Source organism: Callithrix jacchus, chromosome 15 (genome assembly GCF_049354715.1).
Source record: "Callithrix jacchus isolate 240 chromosome 15, calJac240_pri, whole genome shotgun sequence".
Classification (NCBI taxonomy): Eukaryota; Metazoa; Chordata; class Mammalia; order Primates; family Cebidae; genus Callithrix; species Callithrix jacchus.
This window is the reverse complement of record NC_133516.1, coordinates 25,783,165-25,804,794: the sequence shown is the minus strand read 5'-3', so window position 1 is coordinate 25,804,794 and position 21,630 is coordinate 25,783,165. Positions and strand designations below refer to the sequence as shown.

General features: G+C 48.0%; 1 protein-coding gene across 18 annotated transcripts in view; it reads right to left on the bottom strand.

The window, feature by feature from the left end:
• The window catches only part of GASK1A (golgi associated kinase 1A), an 86,366-nt gene extending 68,128 nt beyond the window's left edge, over window positions 1-18,238 (bottom strand). For all 18 annotated transcript variants that reach the window (XR_013527238.1, XR_013527237.1, XR_013527239.1 and 15 more), the window contains exon 1: window positions 17,920-18,238. Coding sequence is in view for 1 of the 18 variants with exons in the window: in XM_008981475.5 (XP_008979723.4) it covers window positions 17,920-17,922 (3 nt within the window). In the remaining 17 variants the exon portion in view is untranslated. The remainder of the gene's footprint in view (window positions 1-17,919) is intronic.
• Between the last annotated feature and the right edge of the window lie 3,392 nt (window positions 18,239-21,630).

The following is a 21,630-nucleotide window of genomic DNA, read 5'->3' as shown; positions in this document are numbered from 1 at the left end:
CCCACTAAGAAAAAGCTACAGCAAAGGGTAAACTGGACTAAGGAGCTGAGATCCAGGTCTGCCCTAGACACACACATCAGCCATGAACTCTGCCAGGAGGCCCAGTCCCAAGTGCATCTCCATTGCTTGCCCTGCCCCCAGCACCTCTTCTTCAGCCTCTCCTGGTTCTCGAACATGAGGCCCCTAGAATATTCCACAAAATCTGACCCTTCATCCAACCAGCTCTTGGGTGGAATTCTCCCAGCTGTGTCTTCTGCAGTGTTGGTGCTCATCACAACCAGTGTCCTCCATACGGTGGACAGCAAGGCAATGTCCCAGATCATTTAAAGGACTTCACTAGCCATGTGCCTGCTGGGAAGTTAATACCCCCAGGAGCAGCCCTCAACCTATGGCAGACAGGAATTGGCAAATAAAGACCCCGTCCTCTTTTCCTGTGGTGTAGAACAACTCCTAGGAGCTGCATGATCCTCATGGTCTCCCAGAAGTCCTCAGCAGGATGGAGCCCCAGAGGTCCCCAGCAGGAACCTGCCCACTCATGCACCCTGCACTGGATGCCTTCCCTGCCACACTTCCTCCCTCCCTACTGCTGTCTTCTGGGGACGTCTTCCAGGTAAACTGTTTGCACTGGAATCCTGGTCTCAAGGTCTCCTTCTGGAGGAAGCCAAACTAAAACACAACTTTATAGGGCAGCTATGCTAATTAAATGAGATAACTGTCAAATGCTTACAATTATTTTAGACCCACAATACATGCTCAATAAACATAATCTATGAGGTGGAAGAAGAGGAGGAGAATTCCTTCATCGTGCAACTGTTATTCCAGGTACAGCTGAGGAAGGAAGAATCTGTACCCAGTGAGGGCCAGAACAGCCCATGGATGAGAGGCCCTTGGTAGGTACACCTTTGAAAAAGAATGTGCATGTACTGTTTTCCAGTCTGAAGATGATTGTCCTCATCCCTATGGATCCCAGATCTCTCTCACTCTCTCCACACTTACCTCTCTCTCTCTCTCTCATCTTTTTCATGCATGTGAAAATAAGTAGCTTGAACATGTAATACCTCACACTTGAAACATGGAAAGTCAGGCCAAAAGGGAGCTCCGAAGAGCAGGGAGCAGAGGCCAGAGGCGGGATCAGCGAGACTTACTGAGGTCCTTCTCACCCTCAGACCCTGCAACTTGACCCCAGAGCCCTCACCAATCCCCAGACACCTCACACACAAAACTATGTTCCTCTGACTCTCTGAAAGGGAGTTGCAGATGTCACCCCAGATGCAGGCAGCAGAGGCTAGAGGGTGGGCAGGAAGAAAAAAATCATTCCTCTCCTGTCTCAGGTGAGAAACACTGGTCAGTGGGGCTGCTCATCACAGGGCCTCTGAGCCTGGACGGGATTCCAGCCCAGGTTCCAGCCTCAGCTCCAAAACTGCTCAGCCTGTGAAGGGAGCATGGGATGTGCCGTTCTGCACAGGGCCCTTAGCACACGCAGCTGCCAGCTCTCTGCTCCAGGGACAGAGTGACCTACTTGTCATCAGAAAGACAAACCGCCTCTCAGAGTTCGTGCACATTCTCCAAGGAGATCACAAGTCCTGAGGCTCAGTTGGATGGCCCATGCCCCGGGGCACAGACTGAGCCAGGAACTGAGTGTCCTCCACCCAAATGGTTACAGGCAGCATCCCTCAGTCCCTGGCCACAGGGCCATAACCTTTCTCCTGTCCCCAAACTATTTGACAAGTTTCATCTCTAGGCCTAGAGGGGAGATGGGCAGATCTCTGTGGCCTTCCTGCCATCACCAGCCTAGCATAGCTGCAAATAACACATGGGCTATTGATCCTAGCCCCACTGTATCCTTGCTGTGTGACCTTGGGTCTTGATCTACTCGTCTGTACAATGGGGGTCATGATAGTACCTAGTACCTCCTCCTTCATAGGTGGTCCATTCATCAGTTCATTAAGCAGGTATTTCCTGAGCCATGCACTGTTCCAGGCAGAAGAGATACATCATGAACAAAACAGATAAAAGCCGTCTTATGGTGGTGACGTTCTGATGTTAAAGAATGTGACTTGTCAATCATAAAAATAAAATCGCTCTATTAACACTATGAAAGTTACATAAGGTGTTGTAGATAAAGCGTTCAAAACAGAGCCGGATGCACAGTTAAGTTCAACGTTACCTTCATTAGGATTGTTGCTATTAGCGTGATGGTAATTTTCTAGCAACGCCCATGGGATGAACTCCATGGCAGGGATCCTGGCACTATACTGACAGCAAGAGCCCCATAGGTGGGAATGTCAACGGAGTGTCCCTTATGTCTCCCCGTTTGCTGGCTGCCCTGCTCCAATCTCCACGTTGATTATACATTGGAGCTTTGCAGCCTTCCTGGCCCCAGGAGCCCTCTCCACATCCATAGCTGAATTAGCATTTTGTTCCAGCTCACAAGAGCCCCAGTGTGGGAACACCACAGGCCAGATGGAATTTGGGAGACCCTGTCATTTGTTGGAATTTTTCTCTGGCTGACTTTGTATTAACAGCCACACATTTTGCTCTCAGAACTGGGAATGGGGCTGGAGTCAAGATGGGGTAGGAATTGCTGCTGAAAAATAAAGCGAGTTTCTTTCTGGGCTACACCTTTCCAACCTTCCAGAGATTTCCGCTCCCTGGCTGCTAAAAGGCCAAGACGCAACCTCAGGGAAGAGGGGGAGGGGAGCAGGTCTATGCCTTCCTGATGCACCTCTCCCCTCTTTGGACCAAATTTGTGACAACAGCATAGGCCAAGCCAATTGGGAACTCTTCAGGACAAAATCCACCTTGCTCTTCACTGGACTTACACAGGATTAGACCTAGAGGAGAGTTTGTAAACCGGGACCCACAGGGCGAATCTGGTCTGAAGATGTGTTTTATTTGGCTTATAGTGTTTTAAATAAATTTGAACCAATATTTAAGATTCAGGATATTTCACATAAAAATTCAGATTTCCGGCTTTCCCCGAAAAAGGGGAAGTTCTAGTTACATTTTGGGCCCAGGTCCCCATATGGCTGGCATAGAGTGGTACTCTCTCTCAATGATATGCTCCCCGCAGTTCACCACAGGTCCCACCACTCCTTATTGTCTCCCAACACCAAGGAGGAAGGACAGTTGCCTTTGGCATCCCATTTGCCTTACTGTTTTTCTTAGAGATGAACACTTCTCTGACCACAGCTCCATTAAACCTGAGAAAAGCAAACATAGGCAGATTTGTTTTCCTTACACCCAGCCCACTTCATTCACTTGTGCTAGCAGCCTGGCCTCCAGCTGCACTTCAGATTACATCTTTTGGTCCAGGGCTACAATGTCCCATATGAGAGCCACTAGCCACATGCGACTATTTAAATTTGAATTAATTAAAATTTTAAAATTTCCATTCCTGGTTGCACTGGCCACATTTCAGGTTCTCAATTGCCACCTGTGAGTACAGGCTACTATGTTGGAAACTGCAGGATAGAGCATTTCCCTTATCTCAGAAGTTCTGCTGGACAACCCTGGAGATATTTAAATATAAGATATAGGAGGCTGCCAACCAGTGGAAACATCTGTTGCGCATATCCTCCGCATCTACACTGTGCTGGACGCTGTGGGGAGAAATGATATGCACTGGGGCTGCTGCCCTCCAGGAATTAGGGAGAAGCCTAATCAGGAAGTCTCTGACTTCTGAGTCAAAGCAAGAGAAGTGCCCGGCAGTGTCCGATGCACCCTCTTGGATTCAGAGAAGAGGAGCAGGTCTCTATGTCCATGTCATGAAAATGATCTGCTTGTCTACCACATGCGCTCTCGGCCCAGCCCCAAGCAGAAAACTTCATCAAAGGCTTCCAGAAAGGGAGGTTCCCTCAGCGCCCTCATGGAGATGCTGCTTAGAGGACAGAGGCTGAGCCTCCACACATGTGTCTTGGAGGCTTCCCAAGCAAAAATACACAAAGAGAGTCAAATTGGGCTTCAGAGGTGACCTCCCTATCAGTGCTTCCTCCCCAGAATTGGCCTTCCCCATTCCCCTATGTCCGTCTCCTGCCCCCATACCTCCCCAAGGGTTGTTCTCTGCCCAGGCCTCCCCAAACCCAGACCTAGTAGCCTCCCAGGGCCCCTTCTTTAGTCTTGCCCTTTCTTCTCCTCTATCTATACAAGATGCTCTGGGACCCAGACCCTTGGGACAATGCTTGATGCAACAAACTAATTTCCAAGGATATTTATTTTTAACAAAAAATTTCCGAAGACTAGATATCAAAATGCAAGGGCTAAGTCCAAGTGTGAGAATGTTCAGGTTGATGGAGTGGGAAAAGCATCACGTTTGTGTCTGGAGGGCCCACCTGGAAGTCTATCATCTTTATGAACTGCATGACTTGGGCTTGACTCAGATTCACTGAGCCTTTATTTTTTTTAATCTCTAAAATGGGTCTCTTACAACAGTCTTAACATTTAAAGGATGAGGATTCCAGGAGATAATGAATGAGAAAGCTCCAAAGTCCAATGCTTTGGGCATTGTTGTAATTGTGTTGTTATGCTACAGTGACATAATAGGTTGCATATACAATATGTTATTATTATTGAGGGGAAATTGTCTTCCAACACCCAGCACCGTGCCTGGCACACACCAGGTTTCAATTTTGTTAAAGATTATTTTTTAATGGCTGTGGAGGAGAGGCTGGGGGAAGATGCTTTTAGGCAAAGTGGGCTTCTGGCACTCCCCCAGAAACAGATCACATTGATGAATACCCACGCAGAGGCAGGGGTTATGAATCTTTTTAATACCAAAGACCCTTCTGGCCACCTGGTGAAACTGAAGATCCTTCTCAGGATGCTTTTTTTAATTGTACAGAATGAAAAATACAGGGTTACCAAGATAATCAACTACACTGAAATAATTAATCCAGATCGTCTAAAAAACAAATGTGTGATATAATGCTACATATGCTTCTTTATTAACACATTAAAAAGCAATATCTATTGGTATATTCTAATAACAAATGCACTTTCAAAGCAGTGATGAATAAAAACTATATTTCAAAGTATCTGCTTCTACTGTCATTATGTAAAATATCTGTGACTTCTCTTGGTGACAAAGTCACAGGTCCTGCCAACACTACTGTGGCTAGTGCCTACATTCATTATCAATGAAACACTGAATTCCAGTTAGAGATTAGTGAAAATCAAGATGTAACTTTCTTTAACCTAGTGCTCTCCTGAATTTCATGTAGTAAAGCAAGTTAAACATGACCTGAGAAGGACTCCGTACTTCTATATTTGAGTCCTGTGGATGAACTGCAACCTAGCTTAATAGACAAAATTAAAACCCTAACTTAATAGTATGCACCAGTAACAATGGCTGAGCTTTGGCCAATCCCAGTGGCCACACTTCGACCACTCAGACTGCCGAATGTTCAAACTGCTCAAATAAGCCAAACGCCGGGCTTTAACCAATCTCACTGTTTCTGTACCTTACTTCTGATTCCTGTACATCACTTTACCTTTTTTGCCTAAAAATGTGTTCTGACCACAAGGCAACCCTGGAGTCTCTGTGAATCTGCTGGGATTCCAGGGGCTGCCCAAATTGCAAATCATTCATTGCTCAATTAAACTCTTTTATATTTAATTCAGCTGAAGCTTTTCTTTTATCACATGCTTGGACCCCTGATCAAGAACTCTTGAACTAGGCGTCCCTTTCCCCTTCCTCTGATTCCAGTTCACTGTCATAGAGATGGATCCCCAGGGATAATGCAAAGGCAGTCCCTCTTTGGCATATATCCCAAACTCCTTCTGAGGGGAGCCGGAGTCAAAGGCATTCCCCACTCCCGGTCCTCTTGTTGCGCTGAAGGATCTTCCTGACAGTTCTGGAAGCCCAGGCCTTGCTGTGTCTCCAGGACAACATAATCACAGCTCCCATTAACTGAGCATGGAGCATAAGCACAAGGTGGCTTATGCTCATTAGAGCATTCAGCATACACTCCCACAAGGAGGCCCTGGTACTGCCAAGGGAGACTGAAGCTAAGAGGTGAAAGGTTTCACTGACATGCCCAAGGTGGTGACCGGGGTTTGAATTCAGTTCTGATTACAGCTCACCCTCCGAACCCTTCATGCTTTAAAATCGTAATAAGTAAGATATTACAACAATTACAGTCTAAACTCAGCCACCACCAGGGAGAGAAGTGAGTGTGAACCAGGAGCTAGAAGCCTCTTCAGACTCCCAGCGAAGTGACTATACAAGGCGTCCCTGAGCAGTCAGCCTAAAGGGAGACAAGGAGATTTTAACCGGAGTTTCAGGGGAGAATGTTCTGAAAGGAAGGAACACAATAGCATCTTTGTAGTTGCAACAGGATCTTGGGCGCACAGGTGGGGGTCGGGGGCCAGAACGTGGTGAGTAACTGTAAGAGCTGACTAGGACCAGGGCCTGCAGACAGTGGCCAGGCATGCAGGGAGGCTGGGAATGAGCACCCGGGCTATCCAGGAAGCAAACCTGCCAGCAGCCAGTCCCTGAGCTGGGGTCCAGGTCCCACAGGAGGCAGACACTGAGCCTTTGTGTGGACAGACAACAGAGCCACTCTGTCCTTGAGAAAGAAGCCTGTGTGTCCCACTCACTCTCCTTCCAGCACAGGCACAGACATCCAAATGGCCCATTCACTGGCTGTTATAGCCTCCAGCCCTCAAACTGCCTGCAGCCTCCACCTCCACTGGGCCCAGGCAGCCAGGCAGCATGACCCCAGCTCCCACCACAGTCTGGGCACAGCTTGAGCCTGGCTCCACCCCCACTACTCCATCAAACACCTCTGCTTCAGAGCAGGCTCTCATGAACCCCAGCAGCACCTCTGCAGCTGCTCTTTGGCTATGCAAGTATGTAACGGTATGTGAGTGTGTATGCGACATTATCAGTGTGTGAATGAGACTTGTTTCACTGTGACACCGTGAATGTTAATGTGAACATGTGGTTTATGTGTGAGTGTGTGAATAATGAATCTGAGTGCATGGAGTGGGTGGATATGTGTTTTTTGTATATCTGTGTGACTGTGTAGAGGGTATGAATAGCAGAGACACCAGCAAGAAAAAGACTGATTGGCCAGGTGTGATGGTTCATGCCTGTAATCCCAACACTTTAGGAGGCTGAAAGGGGAGAATCACTTGAGGCCAGGAGTTTGAGACCAGCCCAGGCAACAAGGCGAGACTTTGTCTCTACTAAAAATATGAAAGAAAAAAAGAAAGAAGCAAAAGGAGACTTAGGAGACTTAGGAGAAGACCGCAGGAGAGTCCCAAGACCTCAGATGACATCATTACCGGAACTTTCCCCAGCCAGTGGCCTGCCCTGGCCCCCACCCTCACTGCTTCCAACTAGACAGGTCCAAGGGACTTCAGGGGTCCCCAGACCTCAGCCCAACCAGCTGGGGTAAAAGAGTGAGATAACTGCACCCATTATTTTCATACCTGTCCACAGTCCTCCCAGACATAGGCCTAGGGCTCATTCAGGCTTGGGTCCAGCCCCTGACCTCAGGCAAAGCATTTGGTTCCTCTGAGGCTTAGTTTCCTCATTAATGAAAAAGAGTCACACCTAGCTGACAGAACAACACACCTGTCCCACAGAACAATATGTCTGAAACACAGAGTAACACACTGGGACTCAGAACATCACACCTGGGACCATCAGGACACCACACCTGGGACTCTCAGAACATCACACCTGGGACCCTCAGGACACCACACCTGGGACCCTCAGAACATCACACCTGGGACCCTCAGAACATCACACCTGGGACCCTCAGAACATCACACCTGGGACCCTCAGAACACCACACCTGGGACCCTCAGAACATCACACCTGGGACCCTCAGAACATCACACCTGGGACGCTCAACATCACACGTGGGACCCTCAGAACATCACACCTGGGACCCTCAGAACACCACACCTGGGACCCTCAGAACACCACACCTGGGACTCAGAGCTTCACACCTGGGACTCAGAGCTTCACACCTGGGATGCAGGCAATGCACCTGTCATTAAGTAGACAAGTAGGCTTGCCCCCATCCTCCCCAAGACTCAGAATTCCTGAGGGCCCTGGGATATAGGGCATGCTCATTCTCATCCCAATGCTCAAATGGATGTTGGGCACATGGCAGGCAGATGCCCCTCTCATAAATAAACTTAGTAAATGTGGGTTTCCTTTGTCCTCCCTTCCTCTACCACAAACAAGCACCACTGCTGTCCCAGAAGCAGGTGGAGAGCAGCACTCTGAGAAGCTGGTTGGAAGTTACCCCCAAGGATATATGTGCAAGGACCCTTTTTTTTTTTTTGAAATGGAGTGTCACTCTGTCACCCAGGCTGGAGTGCAGTGGGATGATAACAGATCACTACAGCCTCAACCTCCTGAGCCCAAGGAATCCTCCCACCTCAGCCTCTCAAGTAGCTGGGACTACAGGCACATACCAGCATGCCCTGCCAATTTAAAAATTTTTGTAGAGATAGGGTCTTCCTGTGTTGCCCAAGCTGGTCTTGAACCCCTGAACTCAAGGGATCCTCCTTCCTCGGCCTTCCAAAGTGCTGGGATTACAAGCAAGAACCACCACACCTGGCCCTTCACAGGGACTCTTGACCATACAGGCCTCCTAGCAGGTGCAGCTGTCCATGCCGTGAGTCTAATGCTGGGAGCACCACACAGAAATTCCTCCAAAGAGACCCAAAAGCAAGCAGAATTTTCCATAATAAGCAGGTATTGCTCTTACAATTTAAAAGAGAGAGAAAACAAGAGAGTTGCAAAGCACTATCAGGCCCAAATGGAAAATCGAGGAAAATGTTCCCCTATAATTAGGTCAGGAAGAGAAGCAGTGACAATATTCAAAAGAACAAGTTTCTAAGAATCCTACCTCAACTCTACATTCACCAAAGACAAAGGTCAATGGCAACTCTAAAAGGGAGGTCCAGACAGACAGAATGGGACACCTAGAAGAAGGAGATTGCACAGACCTGGAGACAGAAAGCAAATGTGAGGACCCGTCCCATCCATGAATGCGCCTTTTCCCAGGCTCTGTAAGAAACGTGCTCCTTGCTCTTCCCCAAAACCATCTCCCCATCCCCACGTCTCCTGCTTTCCTTCCACCTGGCCAGGAAGGGTTATCACATCATCCCTGCGCTGCAGTTCATTCATCTCCTTTGGAGAGAAGGATGAAAGGTACTGTGGCTCCTACAGTTTTTGAAATTACGGCCCTATAATGTTACAGGTTTGACTATATTTGGGTCTTCCCTTCCCATCTCAAAGATATCACCAAGCATTTAAAAGCACTAAAGTAACTTTTTAAATCCTTGCCAGAATGTCTTGAGAATTTCCTAGTGTCCAGTGCATTGAAAGTCACCTCACAGCACTGCTGCAAAGCCAGTCTGGCCAGTGGAACCGCTGGGTTTGTCCTGCTGATAACGCCCCCCAGGCAGGAACACAGAGCTGACACTAGGGACAGCCCTGGAACATATGAAGCACAGACAGGCAGTGACAGTCAGCCCTCAGTCCATCCAGGAAAAAAGCACTGCTCTGTCAAAGGGCAACAGCATTGACAAAATCCAGCTCCAAAGACTATGTTCCATGCGGCCCAGGAGTCCTGCTGCACGGCACGCTCACAAGCTGCAGGGGGCGCCTGCCTGGCCCAGCACCATGCCCACACTTGAAAGGTCCTCCACGGAGCTGGTCTCGTTTGACTCTGTGCCTTACTCTCTTCATCTCGCATCCCTGTGTCTCTGGCTCTGACTCTTCTCGTTTTTCTCTTGTTTTCTTTCTTTTAGTCTTATCCCCTCTGCTGTCCTTGACCAGTTCTTTGGCCAATGGCATTTCTGGAAAAATCCCTACTCGACTTGGCTCTTACAGAACTGTGAACCTGCTGCCCCAGCCAAGATGGGAGGATTTGAATCCTCCAGCTGGTTCTGGAAGAGGCTGTTTGCTCACTGCAAGCAAACACCCTCGAAAACCAAACAAAAACTGCCCACAAGTAAACAGCATGTGATACAGCCCCTTCCTGCGGCCACTTAGCAGAAATCCAAGCCCATGGCAGGCAGAGAAGTTGGGCTAGGGAGGATGCAGCGGCCACAGCCCCTACCCACTCTCTAGCAGTGGCAGTCAGCTGGGCTAGAGCCCAGGAGGAAGGGAGCCAGGTGTCTACACTGGCTGGAGGAAGGCATCAGGGACCACAGGCAAGGTAGCTTGGGGGACAGAAATAACCCTGTACATGCAATTATCGTTGGAATTCTCTCTAACCTACTCTCCCCCTTTTTCTTGAGGTAGAGTCTCCCTCTGTCACCAGTGGCATGATCTCAGCTCACTGCAGCCTCCGCCTCCTGGGTTCAAGCTATTCCCCTGCCTCAGCCTCCTGAATAGCTGGAACTACAGGCATGCGCCACCATGCCCGGCTAATTTTTGTATTTTTAATAGAGACAGGATTTCACCATGTTGGCCAGGCTGGTCTTGAACTCCTGACCTCAGGTGATCTGTCTGCCTCAGCCTCCCAAAAGTGCTGGGATTACAGGTGTCAGCCACCATGCCCAGACTCTACCTATCCTACTCTTGTGATTATCAAGGCAATATGTACAAAATCAATTCAGAGGATTAAAAGATAAGTATCCAACATTTCACCATTGCTCTTAAGAATATAACATAATAAATAATTTTATAGAATTAAAGTGATTAGTATCATTGTTAAATATGTTACTTCTGTAATGATCATTTCTAAGTGTGACTAGAAGAGAAACACCAAAAACTAAATGAAAATGAAAATGAAGAGAAAAGAAGAAGGTCAACAGAGACCCATAAATACAGATGCCTGAACAAGAACCTGAAGTAACTCCTGACCTGCTCTCAGGTCCGCACCTGAGATTACCAAGGGCTGGAGGCTCTCCTGCCCAAACATCTCTCCTACCTGCTCCCTCTGGCCTGCTACAGAATCCATACTTCCATCCTGGCCCCTGGATCACACTCCTTCTCAGCCCCCACAACTGCTCTCTAAAATGCAAACACAATCCCACCTCTCCAAGCTCAAAAGCCCTTCCGTTGCCCCCTCTGCCCTAGGGACAATAACACAAACCCTTAGCTGGGTGGGGAGAGCACCCACATCCAAGAGCCAGGTTCTGGCCCCATCCCCATCTCCAGGAGGCTCCCCTGTGGTCCCAGCCTGGCTTCTTCCCAGCCAACTTTTAACAGCTCATTTTTGCCTCCAGGGATTTTGCACGTGCTATTCCTTCTGTTAGAATGCTTTTCTCTCTTTTTTTCTTTTTTTTTAACTTACTTATATTAAAACTGAAAATTTTCTGTATCGTTCTGACTTTTAACACATGTATAGATTTGCACGGCCACCACCATAATCAGGACACAACAGTTCCATCGCTCCAGAATTCTCCTTTGTAATCACAGCCTCTCCACCCCAATCCCTGCAACTGCTGATCTCTTTTCCATCCCGATGGTTTCGCCCTTGCCAGAATGTCACATAAAAGGAATCCTGTATGTGACCCTGTAGGATTGGTTTCTCCCACTCAGCATGTTGCCTTGGCATCCCTCCACGTTGTTGCATGGATCGATGGTTCCTTTCTGTTGCTGAGGGGTAGTCCGAGGTATGGACATACCACATTTATCCAATCTACAGTTGATCAACATTTGGGTTGCTTCCAGTTTGGGGCAATTCTAAATAAAGCTATTATAAACATTTGCAACCAGGTTTTTGCGTAGACATGTGTTTTCATTCCTCCTGCATAAATACACAGAAATGGGATTGCTGGGTTCTACGGTAAGTGTACATTTAACTTTATAAAAAACTGACACACTGTTTTCTACCATGTTTCCTGTTTAATGTATGAGGTTCCCGTTGCTGGCATCCTGACCAGTACTTGAGGTTGTACGGTGTTTTGTTTCACTTTTTAACTATTCTAACAGATGTATAGTGGCTTCTCTTTTCTTTACTTGACAGAATCCAGGTCCTCCTCAGATACTCCCTGTCCTGGAGCCTCCCTCTGCCCCATTCACTCCTGGGTCTATCCTTCCTCTGTATCTGCAGCAGAACACTTGGCCCACAGGGCTGAAGCATTTCTTTTTGCTTCCCTCTGCCCTGAACCTACCACCTACCACCTGCTCCTGAGCCACTCCCCACCCCCAACACATACTCACATACACACAGACAGCCTCACTAGACTGTGTACTACCCACGGGCAGGTTATGTATTTTTGATTTTTGTATTTTCTGCCCTACACAATGTCTGGCTTAAAGCAGGCATTTTATAAATGAATGGATGAATGAATGAATGGCAAGGCGGCGGGAGACGGAGGAAGCATCAACACACATTTACACATGGAATGTGAACCCTCCACTCAGGAATTCCACTGCCACGTGAGAGTAAGGCTCAGCCCCTGCCCACAGAGACAGCCATTCCTTCAGAACTTGTGAAGGCCTAGAGATCAGAATGAGGCCCCTATAACTGAGTACCCCCATTTTTCTAAGAGAAAGATAATAAGGTTTTTTAAAAATTATTTTCTTCTCTCTTTTTTCCTTTCCCCTCATTCCTCACTTCCTACTTAGCTCTTTAGAAATGCAGTTAGAAGCTCTACCTTCCCTTCACCAAACACTCCCGACAAGGCAAGCTTATCTATGTGCTTACTGAGAAGCTCCGGAGCCTGAACTACCTTCCATCAGGAGCTTGCCTCGAGAGATAACAATTTGCAACCTAAAGTAGGCCCGCTCCAAAACTCTCTCCCACCTGGAGAGCATCTCAAGACAACGGCCACCTCATAGCCTAACTCTGCCGGTGATGGTCCTAGTTCAACTCCCCAGTAGCCAAGGCACCAAAGGGAGTCACGGAGACCCCCCATCTGCTTGCTCACTCCCCTGCATGCTACTCATGCCAAGAATTCCTTTAAAGGACCCTGCTTTCTGCACTAAAGCAAAGTGGTTCCCTTAAAGGTAAGAGCCTGTACCTCTTCCTGTAAGCTTCAGAATAAAGTCCCTTTCTTCACACCAGGCCTCGCTCTGGTTAACTGGACTCTAAAGTGGCGAGTGACTGAATCTGCATTTCATTACGCCCCTGCTGTCTCCTCATCCTTCATGTCAGCCCTCATCCTGCTTCCCTTCCACTCTTAGCCTCCTTGACCCCAGGATTCACCAGATGCTATCGTAAAGCACTTTCCATCTTCTATTCAGCTGGCAGTTCTGGAGCCACAGGCTTGACTCTGGGGAATAGGACCAGATTCCAGGCCACTCCCAAAAGTATAGGTGCATGCATGAGTGTGTACGTGTGTGTGTGTGTACATGGTGTGTGTGTGTGTGAGAGAGAGAGAGAGAGAGGAGGTGAAATCTACGTAAAGAAGGGCAGCCTGGCGTTTCCACAGTCATGGCTCTCATCCTCACTCTCAAGCCAGGTGGTCCTTCACACACAGGCCTGTGCAGACACATCCAGAAGATGCAGGGATCACAACCCAAACTCCCCAGTCACTTTAGCAGTCACATCACAAGATGATCCAAGCAAACACAGCCCCAGGGGACTCACAGCAACCATGCCTCAAAGAAAACTGATGCACTCTGTGTCTCTCCTAGTACCTTAGGTGGGGAGCAGACACTGGGCCTCCCGCACCTACTCGGAGAGATTTGTCAGCATGTTTGATGCCAAGCTGAAGCAGTTTTCTCTCAGTAGTCCCTGAAACATCTAAGGAACTCATTTCTTTGTGAGGCCTGTTCCCACCACCCCCTACATCCCTATTTTTTGGACCAACCCCTGTTTGGTATGGTTGGGGCCAGTGGATTATTTAAAACACTCTGCCCCCTGCCCAGTCCTGCACAAAGCCTGGGTCAGGTATGCAGCAGGAGCTGCAGGTAAGGGTTGTACCCCCAAGAGAGAGAGGAGATCAGATTCCCCACGGGCCCCAAGAGCTGCATTTCAAGGTTCCCGGTTCTGATTCAAAAACCAGTTTAACCTCTTCTTCAGCTGAGCCTGAGAACTTTTGGGACTCATTCAGTGCAGAGGAACTCATTGAGGGGACCCCAGCATTAGACTCCAAGGGACTGCGGCTGTTTGGAGAGCTATATTCTTATCTAGTCAGCAACATTCTGCAAGGAGGCACATGGGGGTCAGACTGGACGAACATCTGCAGGCTGGGTTTTCCCCATGAAAAGAGAGACTGAAAGAAGAAAGAAAACGACTTGAGGATAAAATTTGTCTATACTAGATCCTTACTTAGGCAAGAGTCCCAGAAGCACCCCTTGACTGGCATTGAATGAAAGGAACCTGTGACTTCCTTACCATCTGTTTTAGACCCTAACAAAAAGCAAACCTATTTTTGTGGGTCCTTTGTAAACCCCCCACTCCTACAGCACCTTTGAGACATCAAGTGTTTTCACCTCCATGACTCCATTTGCTCCTCACGATGACTCATTTTACAGATAAGAGGCTGAGGCTCAGAGTAAGGCAGAACTTACCCAGAGCCACACGGTGACCTAGCCCAGTACAAACCCCACTCTGACTGCAAACCCTGGGCCTTTCCTCTGCCAGTCCAAGCTACACCATATCCCTCAAGTCTATGATGGGGCTGAAGTGCCTGTGACAGGACCTGCATGGGAGGGGGAAGAACTAGGAGACCAGGGCCCTAGCCCTGATCTAAGTGACCGTAAGGAGGCCACATCTCTTTTCCAGCCTCAGCTCCTTCTCCTTTGAGTCTTAACCTCCAGGGATTGTAGCTCTTGGTTCTCCCGAGGAGGACTGGCCCCTGTGTGGGCTCCCATGGGACTCCATTTCCCTCACTGCTGCCTGCCTGATGACCTACCGACAGCACAGAGCGAGGACCCGCAATGGGAAACTCCTCCCACAGCACAATGGGCCCTGGGAGTGTGGTTACAGTAAAAGCTTGGATAGAGAAAGAGGCTGGGGCAACTCATTCTTATGTGTTTTTCTGATTTCCACCCAGCTGGGCACTTAGGTCCTCATTTCTGTGGATAATGAGAAGCTGGCCACATGCCACTGAAAACAGCCCCAAACCTGAAATGACCTAAATGTTCACAAACAGGGAGATGATTATCAAAATCTTGGTACTGAGCGTTAAATGTATGGTTACAAAAGATTTTTCTGGAGATGTAGACATGGCAACATGCTTTGATATAAACTGAAGTAAAACAAATCAGACTGCAAAACTGCATGTGTGGAAATCTCAGCTCTTTAAAATAATACTCAAAGAGAACAGGAAATACGCCAAAATGATAATCGTGGTTCCTGCAGAAGTTGTATATTTTTTTTCAAAAAATCAGGAGGAAAACATTTTTTAATTGGCAGTAATAGTTTCAACTTTCTCTATCAATATTTTTCTTTTTCAATTTTTAACCCAACACATATACATCTGATTCTATCAATATTTTTTATTTAAGTACAGAGTCCTTGGCAAACACCAAGCTTCCCACCACCATTGCAAGGAAAGAAAGTGACAGTGTTCCAATCTTAGCTTTAGAAAAAGACACACCAAGCTATGGCAATGACCCCCGGACCCCTTGGGATGATCAAAAATGCCCCTACAGATGCTGCAACTCAATGTTCTTCTTCTTTTTTTTTTTTTTTTTTTTGAGAAAGACAATGATTCTAGACTTTCAGTTTTATACTTCCAGCCCAGAGTTTCCTAACATATGAACCTTGGATCAATAACAGGATGGTAGTGGGGTACTACTGAATAAGGATACCACATTCAAACAAGCTGGGCAAGTTCACATTTCAGTGTAATGAATTAAAAGAGGATACTCATGAACAGAGCCTCAAAGAGATACAGCATATGATATATGCAATATCATATCGTGGGAAATGATATAGCATGTATCATTTCTCAAAAACTAGTTTAGGACTATCTCAAGGAATGACTATTCTATGGAGATAGGGATATCTTGGGAAGCGCAGCTTTGAGCCCCAGCTTCCACCCCTCCCATACCGCCACCCCATCCCATTCTCTCAGCCTTCTTGCCCTGTGGTTCTCAGCCCTGGCAGCAAACTGGGATCACTTGCAGAGCCTGAAAACATCTTTTGATCTGGGTGCCATCTGGATTTGGGCTGGGGAGGGGGATGGCCTGAGTCAGGGCTAAGAACCACCTCTTCCTCATACCTTTTTAGTTGTTCATGCTAAGGATAGCTCAACACTAGGATTGAGATCCAATCTCAAAATTACTCACACATCATCCAGTTTTGGAGCTAAATGGCACCTTGGATAATGTCTAGTCCAATCTCTCATTTTACAGAAGAGGAAACTAAGGTCCCCGAGGGATTCCTGGCCCCTGTCTCTTCCCATGCTGCTTCTAGCCAGTGCCAGGCTGCCCTGTGGTCTCTGGACCTCAGGACCCTTCATTCAGAGGGAGAAGCAAAGGAGAGCCTTCAGATCTCTGAGGCCATTTCACTGCCAGACGATGCCCATCAGGCCCCTCTCTCCGCAAGTGAACTAGGACACAGTAAAGTGTTGACATAAGTCCTCTTCCTAACACAATACCAAAACCCAGAGCCAGAGACATGAAGCCAGGAAGCTGCACTGACTCACAGAATGGGAAGCTTGTGCTGGCAGTGGGGCAAACATACCAGTGTTCACCTAGGCAGCCTGAGCAGAAGGCAGGTACCATCTGTCCTCTGGGCACTCTGCTTCAGCCACAGACCACAGAGCTTTGAAGCCAGGAGACTCCAGCACACTGCTAAGCCCCTCCGAGTGGATGGCTGCAGCCTCAGTTCTTCTGGCAACACCTTACTCCTAAACAGGGAATCTGTAATAGGATATCTCCACATTTTTCAGTTTCACATCCTGCACCCCCAAGCAAACCCCCTTTTGAAGCTTAAGATTCCACTATTTCCTTCTCTTAGCAGCTTAAGAAAAAACCTGAAGCTGGATAGATGTTAGGAGGGTGAAAGATACACACACCCCTAGCCTCAAAAGTACCCTTCCCTCAGGGCTCCTGATGACCAGCCCTCCACCTCTGCTCCAGACACCTGCCAGGCCTCGCTGTACGAAAAGGAGCTGTTCTCAGAGCCTCTCCAACCTACAGCGCAGTCTCTAGACAGCCTTCTAGACTCCAGGCCCAGCGAAAGTCCCCACCAAGCATCTCCACGAAGCATCTCCGGTGGTCTCCAATCTGCCCTCCGTGAGCTTGGAGGGGAAGGGAAGAGGCAGTAGGCACAGAAGCAGACAGGGGAGCCAAGTGAAGTGCAGGAGCCCAGTTGGGGTTTCAGGGGTTTCCTGCTGCAGGTAAAGCAATGCAACTAACCAGCGGCCGGGCCTGAGGGACGCCCCTTTCCTGGGGTTGTATATGTGTTTTAGCTAAGCCTCCTGGACCACATTCTCAACGGGTTTTCCTTTTCTGCCTGTTAGTGTCTGTGAGGTTCATCCATGGAAGGGCCACGTCTGGTTTCATTGTGACATCCCAGACCCACCAGTGCTTCCACATCTGCCCAATAGTCCTCCTGTCAGGAAGGTAGAGGGAGGCGGATTGGAACCTCACTAGAGCCAACTTAACTCAATGTTAATAAACGTTAGGACATTATTTTTAATATCAATACTTAGCAAAGCTAGAGAAGATAGTACAAAATTCACATATATTTTGGAGAGTATTAAATTAACAAGTGTCTCATCAGAGGCTGCCGTGGGCTCCCCAGGGAACGTTCCCTTCTCCCTGCCCTGTGGATCCCATGAAGTTTGCGCAGAGCTGCGAGTGGGTTACGGTTCGGTCAAGGTGTGCGGATTCGTAATTAAAAAAAAAAACTTATTACGGTCCTCCCCGCCAAGAGCGGCTGTAAAGCCGATTGCCCCCAGTTCTGGCTCAGAAATGAAAGCCGCCGCCTCCCCAAACAACTTTCGAGGCGCGAGAGCCGCTGCGCGCTGCCTGCAGCCACCTGTCCCGGCGATCGCCCCACCCTCCGCTCGCGCGTTTCTTCCCGCGAGTCCTACCATGTCCCAGGCGGTGGCCGGGCCCGCTCCTCGGCGCGCTCAGCCGGCCCGCAGACTCATCCCGCCTCCCCTTGGCCGCCCCCGGCGCTGTGGCTCGCCGGGCTCCCCGGGACGCGCGGCTACTCGGCTGGGACGGGTTTCCTGGACCGAAGGTCCACACCTTTCCAGCACCCAAGTGTCCCCGCGCCAACTCCCGTGAGATCGCTGCGCGCCGGGATGCTCCGCGGGTGGGGACGCACTCCGGAACAGCCGGGATCTGCGGGAGCCTACCCGCGGCCGGGAGCCTCTGAGATCTACTGGGGACGTTAGCCTAGTTTGCAAAGTCCTGCCGCGCGTCCCGGGCCAGCCTCCCCATTCCCCCGAAAGCACGGGAGGGGGAGCTCCTTTCACAATAAAAGCCCTGCCGGGGGCTCGGCCAGCCGCAGTCTTCTGGAGTAGGGGCCCAGGTGCTAGGAAGAAAAGGTCCCCGCTCGGCCTGCCCTCCTGCCGGGTGAGGCGCCCAGGCTGGGCGGTGAGGGGCGCCTCTAAGGTGTGAGGTTGCTCGGTGAGCCCACTGCAACTCGGCGATATAGCTGACTGTTGCCCAAACTGCCACCTTCTCCTGCCAAGCCTCTGAAAGACAAGTCTTTTTTTACTGTCACTTCTTCGCTTTGTTTGGGTTCAGTCCCCAAGGGGATTTGGAAGGAAAATCCGTTGACCACTAAGTTCATTAACAATGAAGAATTTTTGTCCTTGAGAACGAATCACTGTTAGAGTCACTGAAGTAAATGGCTGATTCTGCCTCTCCGCTTCGGATGCACGGTGCCTTTGTTCCCCTGATCATCTACTGCCAGCAGTGGCACAGTCAGAGCAGGACCTGGGAGTCTATATGCTCCTCCTTGGGGAGTGTCCTGGGCTTAGGAGGTCTGTAGTCCCAAAATCAGGGCTGGCCCCATTATTAACAGCTGGGTCAGCATAGACCAGTCCCCACACATCTTTATGACTTGTGTCAGTAGCAATGTTTGCACCCCAGGATTCCTAAGAGCCTGTAGGCAATGGAGGCAGAGTCAGCAGTAGGGTGCCTGAGAGAATCTGGGGGCCAGGCTGAAAAAGCCTCCAACATTGAAACTAACAGGAAGCATCATTAGCTAGATGAAGACAGACATCTTCCCAGCAGTCACCTGCTCAGAATGATTTGAGGTTATCACTGATGGCAGTGTTTCCTAAGGGAAGCAAAGATCCAGAGAAAATTTCCAGATCCAGAAATCCAAAAATTTTCCCTTAAATTGTGTATGTGTGTATGGGCAGGAGGAACAGATGAAGGGAAAATATTCAGTCCTTAACATTCCAGATGCTTTCTGTATGTTATTTCATTTATTCGTCACAAATGATCCTAAAAGGAAAAATTTTGCAAATGAGGAAAGTCAGGATTAGGGAGGTGAAGTAACTTTCCTGAGACCAGACAGCCAGTAAACAGTTTAGCAAATCCAAGTCTATTTTTTAGAACATGAAACAAAGAGGAAGACTTGATACAGCAGGAACAGGAGGCAGGACGTGGCACTGCAAACTGCAGCTTGTCTGTGCATATGGAGCACTGGCAGCAGAGAATTTGAGCCCTGCTTGGGAAATGAGGAAGGAGGGAGGAGGACAGTACAAACCATTCAGGGTTTTATTTAGATGTTCAGGGAGATGCTGTGATCTTTTGAGTCTCATTTTCTGACTGCAACTCCACACAAGATGTATATTAATCATATGTGTATAAATGTAACTAAAAGAATATTTTATAAAACATGACTTCATGTGATGTTCTCTGACATTTTCTATTCTATTCCAATTTTACATATTTTTAATGGTGGTCTCAAATCACTAACTTAGGAAGAGAGTGCCCAGTATTTCCCAGGATTACTGGAAGCAGAACTGTTTTTCAAAGGAAGCAGCTCTGACGATTCATGGAACACACTTGGGGAAAGCTGCTGCAGGATCTAGCCCAGTCAAATGAAATGTCACACAAGAACATGGCTAAGCTGTAAAGAATTATTTGTTGTTATAGCATATCCCAGTCCATCTTAACAACGTGAATAAAATTACTTTTGAGAAGAATTACTTGAAAGGAGTCAAATCAGACTTTTGTCACTTCTCTGCTCAAAACCACCCAGAGGCTTCACATCTCCTGCAGTGTAACGGGCCACATCTTACAGGGGCCTACAAGTCTTTTCACACTTTGGCCCTCATTGTTTCTCTAACATTATCTCTGCACATTCTCTCTCACTCACTGTGCTCCAGGACACACTCACCTTCTTGTTGTTCCTTGCTTACTATAGGCACGATCCCACCTCAGGACCCTGGCCCTTGTTATCCCTCTCCCTGAAACACCCCAGATATCCCCATGGTTTGCTTCCTCATTGTCTTCAGGTCTTTGTCCAAGTGTCACCTTTTCAGTGAAACCTTCCCTGACCACTCTATTTAAGATTGCACACTCCATTCCTCTTCTGTTCCACCTTGTAATTGTTTTTTCCTAAACTAGGCAACTTCTTGGATGCTATATTAAAGGATTTTAGATTCAGATAACCAATAAATCCCTCCTTTCTAGGAAACAACACTTCATGTTTTGTTACTTTCAAAATTTTGGCTGATTGGTGGTTGGCTGCTCCCAGGTTGTTGGCAGGGCCTCTGGTTACACTGCAGATCTTGCAAGTAGGAAACATTCAACTCACTCAACTGAGACAGGTTAGTGCTAGAGAGGAATGTTTTATTATTTTCATGAGAGGGTGCTTCCAAGTTCATTAGGAGTGAGTCTATCTTTCACCAGTTAGAAGGAGATTTCCAACTTCCTCTAAGGACGTTTTAGGGTTTCTTATAAATTGGTACCCCAGGCAGCTACCCAACAGGTCCACTCTTTAATAAGATTCATTGTCTAGCTCCATTCCAGACTTACTGAATCAAACTTTCCAAGGCTTGAGTGTCTTCATATTTTTTAAGCATAGCCAGGGCTAAGAACTGATGAATTAAGTAATTCCTCTTCCTTGGCTCCCACATCTAAATAGCCTTTCTAAATGATTCTGGAATCTTTACCCTCCTCACAGCCCGTTCTTTGGCTCAAACTTTTGTCATCACTTACAACACTCTCAGAAACTCAACTAGCATCTCAGGCTCTACTTTTGCTCTCTCCAATCCATCCTGCATATCACTGACAAAATGTAAACATGGGCCTGCCACTGACCTATTCCACATAACTCTCAGGGTTAAATGCAAATTCCTCAGCAGCATGGCTTTCAGACTCCTTCAAGGTTTTATCTCTTATTACCTTTTCAGGCCTTTGACACACTCCTAAACGTTCTTCAGGGCAGGTCCCTCCATCTCAAAGCCTTTTCTTGACACATTCCTGTTCGCAACCTGACATACTTCCCTGCACTGGTCCTCTCCATCCTGAAGGTCCAGCAGTGCATGGCCCTTGAAGTTTCTCTTTTGCAAATATTATCTCCTGTGGCTCTCACTCCCTAAAGGAAAGAACCATTCTGGGCCTTCTGTCTCCATCTTCCTGATACCAAGAAGCTACTCATAAATGCTTCTGAATAAAGGAATGAGACAGAAGACTGAGGTTCAAAACTGAATCTACCACTCACAAAGCATAGGTCCTGGGCAAAGCCACTTTCTCTCCACTGGCTTCAGGTTCCTCATCTGAAAAATAAGAACCATCATCCCAGCCAAGCCTAACTCCCTCAATTCCTGCAA